The 10,345-nt window shown below is 38.8% G+C and overlaps 1 protein-coding gene across 1 annotated transcript; it reads left to right on the forward strand.

Moving 5' to 3' along the window:
* The first annotated feature begins 664 nt into the window (after positions 1–664).
* Positions 665–10,061, forward strand: TMEM126A (transmembrane protein 126A). The gene is made up of 5 exons (XM_008055722.1): positions 665–778; positions 4,448–4,549; positions 7,870–8,063; positions 9,076–9,190; positions 9,831–10,061. Exons 2-5 carry the CDS (start codon positions 4,455–4,457, stop codon positions 10,021–10,023), a joined length of 597 nt encoding a protein of 198 aa, XP_008053913.1. The 5' UTR covers positions 665–778; positions 4,448–4,454; the 3' UTR covers positions 10,024–10,061.
* Positions 10,062–10,345: the final 284 nt, after the last annotated feature.

Genomic DNA, 10,345 nt, shown 5'->3' on the forward strand with positions numbered 1-10,345 from the left:
GAACAATTAAATCAGAACTGTCCAATGGAAATGTAATGCAAACCACATATATAATGTAAAATGTTCCAGTAGCCATACTTAAAAAGCAAGAAGAAACGTGGTGACATTCACGCACGCCTGCTTTCAAATAAGCAGCTCTCTGGAGGGCGTCAGGAATCCACAGAAAAACAAAGCTCTAGCTCTTGAGGCACTCAGATTATGGTGGAACAACCAAACTGATCATAAAAATGGCACGGGAAGCTGAAGTTCCAAGGAAGAGTAGAAAATCGATGGAGTAAAGAAATCTCAGCTTCTTTTGCCTTCGTTTCAACCTGAGTTCCCCTTCTGTGCCAAGAGCGCTGCAGTTTTCACATAAGCCATGCCAAGATCATGAGGTAGGCTCTATTGACCAAGAAATTAAGTAATGTGCTCAAGGTAGGTTTCAGTGGAAGAGGCAGATTTAGAGTCACCACATTTATATCTCTAATTTTACAATTTCTACGAACTCTGTCTTGAGGGGGCGAGAGTAAGTGGAGAGAGCAAGCGACCTCTACTCCAGCCAAACGCACCGTTCAGCCGCCCTCCCGCGGCCGGAAACCCTGCCGCAGGAAGCCGCTCCTGGGTAACCATCTCGGTTCTAGAATTCAATTAGTGGCCGCAACCTTGCGCCCGCCCAGACTGAGTCACGTGGCAGTCAAAGATGGCTGCGCCCCGGCGAATTGAGCGAAGGTGTCCGTGAACCCCGTCAGGCGTGGCCGAGGACGACCTGGAGAGGTAGCGGCTGCTGAGAGAAGCAGAGGTACTGGCGTTCCTGAGTAAGGGGTGAAGCAAATGTCTCGACATCAGTATAAGCATGGCGCGGTGACACGCTGGCCACCATCAGCGCTGCGCAGAAATAAGATATAGAAGGAGTGGAGTTGGTCCTACGACACTGACTTTTCCATTCCAGAAGGAAAGACCTTGGATTTATTTATTTATTTTAGAGAGACAGGGCTTCACTCTCTCTTCCAGGCTGGAGTGCAGTGGCGCAATCGTAGCTCACCGTAGCCTCGAATTCCTGGGCTCAAGCGATCGCTCCTGCGGCGGCCTCCCTAGTAGTTATTTGCTACAAGCCTGTGCCACCACACGTGTGTGTGTGTGTGTAGACGGGGGTCTTGCCAAGGCAGATCTCAATTACAGACTTCAAGCCATTCTCCGGACTCAGCCTCCCAATGTGTGTGTGTGTGTGTGTGTGTGTGTGTGTGTGTGTGTGTGTTGTGATGTGTGGTGTGTGTGGAGACGGGGGTCTTGCTGGGTTGCCAAGGCAGATCTCAATTACAGACTTCAAGCCATTCTCCGGACTCAGCCTCCCAAAGTTCTGGGATTACAGGTGTGAACTACCATGCCCAGCCAAGACTTTATATTAAGCCATTAGGAGAAAATGACTGTGATTGAATTTAATACTGGGTTTGCTGCCAATTTACTGGGTGACCTTGGCCAAATTTAGTTTTCAAAGGCCCCATTTTACACATTGCCTCTCAAAGCTCTCCTGAGTGACATGAGGTTAACAGATGCAAAGATCTTTTGAAATGTTTGTATTTAAAGATGGCATTGTCTTTGATAGGGATTTATTATTAATATCAGAGACACAATGACCTATGGGACCTCCTAGTCAGGACTTTTACTGAATTAAGGGTGACTATTAAAACACACCACAGAAATGCACATTTTGCAGAACTTGGAACCTCACCAATATGCAGATCATAGAACACAATAGTAGTGATAGCATTGGGGCCAACATTTCGAGGAAGTCATTTATTTCCAACATATATATCATACACTTTATATGTTTATATACACACACGTAACTGAATTTGATTATATATTTCTTCACCCCATACACAAAATCATTCAGAGCTCCTGTACAGCAGGGATTCTATCATCTTATTGTAACCAAGGCCCGCAAAGCTTTGAGTCCTAGAAACCTAGACCTAAATCTCTGAGGTTGCATTGTGCTTATTAGGTTTAAGTCTACAGATACGGAATTTCCAAATGACCGCTTATCCATGTAAAACAGGTAGCCATATCTGTTAAATTAGTGCTGTAAATTACTTATGTAGCAAAATGACAATGAACCAAGAAAATCTGATTTTGCAAAATCCATATTGTCATTTGCTATTATCCCTTAACTTTTGCTTTTCTTAACTGTTACCCAGAAATCTGCTGTTTAATGAGCTAAATCTTCAGCTTAAAACTCATCACTCACCATTCCTACTTTTGACATTTTCACCTTACCTAGTGCAGACATCAACAAACTACTGACTTAACGTAGCCCATATGTAGCCTACAGCTTATTTCTATAAGCTGGTCTGCTAAGAATGATTTTTATATTTTTAAAGAGTTTTTTTTTAAAGGATTTCAACAAAAACCATGTTTTGTGCAAAGCCTGAAATATTTGCCATCTGGCCCCATAGAGAAGTTTGCTGATCCCTGCTGCAGGGTATACCTAGAAATGAAAATACTGGGTATGTGTGTCTCCTACATACTAAATAATACCAAATTCTTTCCCAAAGTGGCTGTACCCACCTTGGGTACAAATTACACTTCCACCAGCTGCACATGAGAATTTCAGCAACCCCACATTCTTGCCAGTAATCAGAATTGTCAGATTTTAATTTTAGCTAACCTGTGAGTACCTACTGTTATCTCACTATGGTTTTCTCTTTCCCTGAGTATAATGAAATTGTGCATATTTTCATGTTTATTGGCTGTTTGATTTCCCTCTTTTTATGAAGCACCTGCTCAAATCTTTTGTCAGTTTGTCTATAGGGCTGCTTACCTTTTTCTTGTTGATTTGTAGTTCAGTATATGTTCTAGGAACTAGCAGCTCTTTTGTCAAATGTATTGAAAACATTTTCTACCATACTAGTTTATCTTTGTGGTGCTGACTGAATACCACGACGAGTTCTTGATGTTAGTTTTATAAGTGTTTTAAGTTCTATTTGTGAATTGTTTAGGAAAAATGTTTTAAGGATTGTGAAGATATTCTATATTCCCTCAAAGCTTTATGTGTTGCTTTTCATGTTCTGGTTTCTGTTTTGAGATTTTTATTTTGGTATGGCATTTATGCTTTTTTATTCAGATTTTGAACTCTACATTGCTTTCAAAGTTAAGTACTCATAAGGCTGGGCACAGTGGCTCATGCAGTAATTCCATCACTTTGGAAGGCTGAGGCAGCAGGGTTGCTTGAGCCCAGGAGTCTGGGACCAATAGAGGTAGCATAGTGAGACCTCATCTCTATAAAAAAATAAAATAAAATTATTAGCCTGGTATGGTGGCATGTACCTGTAGTCCCAGGTACTCAGGAGGCTAAGGCTGCAGTGAGCTCTGATTGTGCCACTGTACTCCAGCTTGGGTGAGAGTGAGACAGTGACACACAAATTAAGTACTTATAGGGGGGCCCCCAAAACAGCCCTGGAATTTGTTAAAAATTGGCATTTATTCTTTTTTTACTCTTATTTTTTAAAAATTTATTATCTATTCTTACATGTTCAAACTTCAGTCACCTTCAAAGTACTCTCCATTTGATGCAATACACCAGCAGTCCTCAACTTTTTTGGCATCAGGGACCGGTTTTGTGGAAGATAATTTTTCCACAATCAATGGGAGCCACACCCCATTGCTCACATTACCATCTGAGCTTCACATCCTGTCAGGTCAGCGGTATCATTAGATTCTCATAGGAATGCAAACCCTATTGTGAACTGCACATGTGAGGGATCTCTATTGTGTACTCCTTATGAGAATCTGCCTGATGATTTGAGGTGGAGCTGAGGCAGTGATGTTAGCCCTGGGAAGCAGCTGCAAATACAGATAAACATTAGCCCACTGCTCACCTCCTGCTGTGCAGCCCAGTTCTTAACAGGCCAGTTCGTGACCTCAGGGTTGGGAACCCCTGCAATACACCTATAGAGATGCCTTTTCCACTCCTCAGAAGAGTTTTTGAACTTATCAATTTGGATGCCTTTTAAAAAGTGCTTCTGCCGTTTTTTGTTTCACCTCTTCCACATCAGCAAAATGTTTCCCTTTGAGGACTTTTCTCATCCAGGGAAACAAACTCGGATGGGGTGAATAGGGAGGGTGGGGTATGAGGGATCATGCTGTTTTTGGCCAAAAACTGCTGAATATTCAGCATAGTGTGGGCAGATGCACTTGTAAATCACACATCATGAAATGAGCAAACATGTTGAATGAATCTCTAAAAAAATTCACTGAAGCTGAAAGCACCCTCTCACAACACTAGCTGGTACACTGATGCCGATGGGTTCCTAGAACACTTACCTAGCCTGGGAAGCTTGTACAAGGGGCCCACCCTTCAAAATATAATTACAGGTTTTTTGGGGTCCCCCAGTATAGCCTTCAGAAGACTTTTTATTGTTTTTCCATAGAAATATACTATTTAAAAATTATATTTCTATGTTTTTTTAAGGCTCAACATGGAAAATCATAAACCTAGTGATACCAACGAGAAAAACTTAACAATTTTTGATATCATAACAAGAAAAATTAACCAGCTTCCCGAAGCAGACAGGTAAGATCATGTCTTAATTTATAAATATATTTTATCAAATAGATTTTTACCATTGACTCAATATCTCGAAGTATCTGGTTTGAGTAAAAGCAACATAGGATATCAAAAGGAACTGAGCCCTTTTCTTACCTGGATGAGAAAGCAGAGGACCAGAGAGATTAACCTTTTTGGTCAACACCACATGGCTAATTTTGGAATTCAAGATTAGAACTCATGTCTTTGGACATATCTAATTGTATAATTCAGTTTTTCCGTTTGGCTTGGAATACAGTGAAACATAAACATTATGGACCCATTTAAATAACAAAACATTAAAATAACTTAAAATGTCTTCTTTCTCATTTGTCAGTGTGCTTATCAATCTAAAAGAGTACGTGGAACCCACATAGCTAGACAAAGAATGTCAAATATGGGACCATTGCTAAAGATCTTTAGGATATTGTTAAAGAGAGGAAAAATATACATATATATAGGGAACATGATGCTCTTTGAAGGCAATACAGGCAACTACACAGTGCACTTCCACAAAATGTTCTTAGACTTCCCTGGCACTCAAGGTTTGACTTTAAAAGGATGAAAAGGAGTCATCCTGGGAAGGAGGAACAGACGGTATCTTAGGTAGAAGGAATGGCATATGCCTAGCCACAGGATAACAAAGGGTTTGTCATGTCTGAGGAACCATTGTTACTAAAGTACAAGGAAACTGGGCTTAAGGAACAGGAAGAGTTTTGAGCAGGGGAATGATGTGATGCTGCTAACATTTCTAAAGAACATTCCAACTTCAGATTTGAGCCGGGCTCGGTGGCTTAGCCTGTAATCCCGTGCCTTTGGGAGGCTGAGGTGAGTGGATTGCCTGAGCCCGCAGGTTCGAGACCCGCCTGGACAGAGAGACCTCATCTCTACAATAAATAAAAAAAATCAGCCGGGCATGGTAGCGCATGCCTGTAATTCCAGCTACTCAGAAGGCTGAGGCGGAAGGATGGCTGGAGCGCTGGAGCCCAGGAGGCGAGGCTGCAGTGACCAGAAGCGGCTACTGCACTCCAGTCTGGGTGACCGAGTGAGACTCCAACTCAAAAAAAAAAAAGAAAACAGATTTGAGAGAAAAGAAATAGTAAGACCAGTAGAAAAACTGGCCAAGTAATCCCAGTGAGTGGAGATGGTAGAGTGGTAATGGCTGGGATGAAAGGATGATAGATTTGAAATACATTTTGGAGTATAATCTTACTATATCTTCAGGAATGAAAACTGCACTATTCAGTCTTACTGCCACTTGCCATCTTAACAAGGGAGAACCTGTAAACCAAGAGCAGTAGTAATAAGAACTTGGTGTGATTTCAAAAGCTTTATATTCCTTCCCCCACCCCCAACACACACACTTTCCATTTTTGAGATAAAGAAAAACTTTTTTAAAAGAACAAATGTCCATATTTCCAGGCCAGCAAGATAGGGAAAGCCAAAAAGACTGAAACAAGGAAGCGTAGATGGTGGCAGCTTTGAAAGAGGCAGGCCGTGTCTCTGGACCTTTCACCAAATTAGGAAGGAGAACTGCACCTGCAAAGTAAGATTTAGTTTGGAGGCAGTACTTGGCTTTTAATCATTGATGCCTAAACTGGGCAGATAATGGTGTCCTTGCCTTGTTCCTATGTTTTCTCTTCATTACCGTTTTATCTTCTAAGTTTGAATACTCATTTTTGTATTATCAAACAGATATTTAACAATTATTTGGTTTTTTTTATTTTTGAGTTGAAGTCTCACTCTGTCACCTAGGCTGGAATGCAGTGGCACACTCATGGCCACCGGCCACCCCAGCGCCTACCTGGTGGGCTCTAGCAATCCTTCTGCCTCAGCCTTCAAAGTAGCTGGAACTACAGGCACACACTACCACGCCCGACTCATTTTTTATTTATCGTAGAGATGAGATCTTGCCAAGTTGCCCAGGCAGGTCTCAAACCTGTGGGCTCAGGCCATCCACTCGCCTTGGCCTCCCAAAAGGCTGGAATTACAGGCTGAGCCACTGAACCCAGCCATTTGGTATGTTCTCAAGTGTATGGAGTTTTAATATCAAAAACTTCATTTTCTGATCCACAGATTCATGTACCACATATTTCACTGCCATTGATTAAATGTGGCCTTATTATTTCCTTCTAGTTACTACCTATGTATGTCTTGTCGAGAGTTTTTAGTTGTGTAGGAACATTTTTGGGAAACTGCAAAGGACTAACATTTTTGTACCAATTAGCTAAAAAATTAAACTTTCGCTTCTGGGAGACAGCAAATTTTGTTATGCAGATTCCACTTCTTTTCATTTATATATGTAACATATATATAAATGTTGACTTTTTATTTAACACACACATAAATGTGGGCAAATTATGTATCTCTCTGAACGTTGGTTCCTATGGCTAAAATGAGGATAACATATATTTCACGATTGTTATAATGCAGTGTTTTAGAGTGATCAACTTTCTCATTCTCTCAACCCCCACAAAAAACACAGGCTTTTCACATTTACATGTGGTTGTTTGGTAGGTTCTCTAGGCTCTCATCACTCTATTATCTTGAATAAGTTCCTAAACTGCCACTCTTGTACTGCCATTACCATTTTTATAGCCTGCTGTTATATTTCACGTTTACATATCTTTCTTCTCCAGTAACCCAACTATGAAAACCTTAAAGGTAGAAGATAATTTTTTGTGCTTTAGCACTAAGTCTGCTGCATATAGTGGGTTCTCAATGAGTGAAATGACAGGTAAGAAAAGTAATACATACACAACACAGGAAGCTTAACTAGAAGCTCCTAGAAGAAGCTGTTTTAAGATGAGTGTAAACCATAGAGTAAAAGGAGTACTGTGTGGCTAGTTTGGCTAGTTAAGAGGAATGAGAAATTTATGAGTGACAGCATTTTAGATGGTAGAGCAGGTGGAAAAAATGCTAAGTAGTAGGCTGGAAAGTTTGAAGTATTTTCAATATCCAACAATAACGTTAGGTATTATTTTTTACCCAAACTAAAGAATGCATAGAGCTTGGGTTATAAATTCATGTATACTTTGGCTTAAAATTCAGTTCTATCACTATCTCAAAACATCAGTGTATTCAACAGATTGTTATAAAGTACCTAGCCAAATTCAAGTCTTTTAGAATAAAAATCTATATGTAAAACAATGATTTCTCTTAAGAGTTTTGGTTTTATGGAGCTATAGGGGATAGATGGTATATCTAGTTACTATACTCCCTAAGTCCTCTAAGTTTTGTACCACATGCCAGAATCGGAGCGCTCACAAGCAAAATGAAGCCAGTTTTTTTTTTTCTAACCCTTTCAGGAATCTCCTTGAACATGGATCAACATGTGTTGGCCTTAATGCTGCTCTCTGTGGCCTAGTAGCAAACAGTCTTTTTCGACGCACCTTGAACGTGACACAAGCTCGTATAGCTGCTGGCTTACCAATGGCTGTGATCCCATTTTTGACATCAAATGTAGCTTACAAAAGTTTTGTAAGTTTTCCTTTGAGTACAGGTAAATTGTTTCACTATAACCAGAGTTTGCCTTGGTATATGTTATTTGCAACTTTAGTTAATACTTACAATATTAATACCAAGTAGGTACAACCTGTAATGCAGTGTTTGCATAGAATCTTGCTAGCCTCTCTATGTAATGTGGCAAATACTACATAGAAACACGGTCTACCAACCAAGATAAATATATCCAGCATTTATAAATACTATCCTTTATCTAACTTATCTTTCCCCAGTGCTTATTTAGAGTAAAAAATATTTGGAAACCTCCTTTTTTTTTAAATGAAGGCTGTCTTTGTTTAAAATTTATATTTTACAGAGAAGTTCCTTAAAAGGGAAAAAATATTTTATAGGAGTGTGACTTTATATAGTAAATCTCTCAAAGCACTAAATGCATGTATAAAACTTAACAAATACATGGAATTGATTTCCTTTTGTAAGTTAACCATGTGCTGAGTGCTTTAACTATAACTAATCATTAAAATATTTTAATAATTTCAAACAAAAATATTACCCTGGGGGCCAGGGCAGGCAGTCCATCTAAATTATCTTTATTTTCTGTTAAGTACTTCTCCAAATTTTTTTAAATTGGATGAATATTTTGTTTGACTCCCCATGTCCAGTGTGGAAAGAATTTTTATGATCAAGGAAAACAACCTACTGCCTAGTGAAATGAATTGAGTGAAAATATTAGTCCAGGTCTATTGATACAAATGCAACATGCAGAAAGCTAGCAGCAGTCCAGACCCTGAGTTTAATATGTTCAAATTCAAAACAAGTTAGAGAATTTTTCCCCTAGTTTTTTTCTAAGATTTGTATCAGTTATTCCTGGTTATTTTAAGTTACCTGCATATGTAATTACCCGTATATGTAATTATACCTTCTAACATGCCCTGCAGAATTGCATTCACTATATTATTGCTTGAAAAATATCTGTGATACATATAAGATGACTTTCCATTCTCTTTAAATCATGTTTGTTTGATTATCACAATAACTATTTTATTTCCTAGGTGATTTGAATTGTGAAACCTGTACCATAACACGGGGTGGATTAGTTGGTCTTGTTTTTGGTGGTCTGTATCCTGTTTTCTTGGCTATACCTGTGAATGGTGGCCTAGCAGCCAGGTAGGATTGTTTTCTTATAATCGATGATAAACCTTATATATGTGATTACCTAGAAAATGCACAACATAAAGCAGCATATACTTTCTACTTTTAAGGCATTATTATACTAAAGACAGTATTACCTTCTTGATTAGAAGTTAATAAGACTTGTTTGTTCTTATAATCAGATTTTACTCCACAAGAATTTGAAACCGTTCTACAACTTGATTACATTGTGCCTCTTGGTGTGTAGTTCAGGCCACTAGCCTTAATTTGTTATTGAATGCTAACTACAATGCTGCAAACAGTACTATGTGTGAAAGCTATATTATATAAATGGTTTTCTTAGTTAAACTTGAGTACTTTCACTAAAGGAAAATTCCATCAGAAAATGTCAGGCTATAAGCCTGCTACACCAAAATAATTCTGGTTATTCTCTGGTGAACTCTTTACATCTACAGTCTATGCTATATGAGTCGTCAGATTTGAACCTCAGAAAGAGGCAAAAGAAAACAGAACAGGTTTTATGACTAATAGACACTGAAGAGCATTACCTTAATCTTTAGTTGTCAAGACTTCTAGGATTAACATACACTGTACATAGGTTTGCCACTTGATACAACAATCTTTTCTAGTGAAATATCTCAATCTTTTCTTACAGGTATGAATCAACTCTGCTACCAGAGAAAGGAAACATCTTAAATTACTGGATTAGGATTTCTGTGCCTGTCTTTAGAAAGATGTTATTTCCCGTTTTGCTCCAGACTGCGTTTGCAGCATACCTTGGGTCTAGACAATATAAACTACTTATTAAGGCCCTTCAATTACCCGAACCTGGCCTAGAAATTCACTGATTTTAAATAGTATGTACACAAAAATAAAATGGCAAAAATAACCAATGTCTAATGTTATAAATAGACTTTTATCACACGAGGTACAACTCTGGAACTTACAACAAAAGGTCCCTACCAGGGCACAAAATCTGAATCCTAGTAAAGTCTACCCACTTAAAGAGCTTAACTTCCTAGTTTTACAATATTGTCTCTTTTCACCCTGCTTGCTTTACATTAGGCACTGAGTTTGATCTGCAACACGAGAAAAAATAATTAAGTTATTTTCCACTAAAGACTTTATTTATTTATTTATTTTATTTTTGAGTCGGAGTCTCACTTTTGT

Source organism: Carlito syrichta, unplaced genomic scaffold (genome assembly GCF_000164805.1).
Source record: "Carlito syrichta isolate Samal-C Ts95f unplaced genomic scaffold, Tarsius_syrichta-2.0.1 Scaffold301935, whole genome shotgun sequence".
NCBI lineage: Eukaryota > Metazoa > Chordata > Mammalia > Primates > Tarsiidae > Carlito > Carlito syrichta.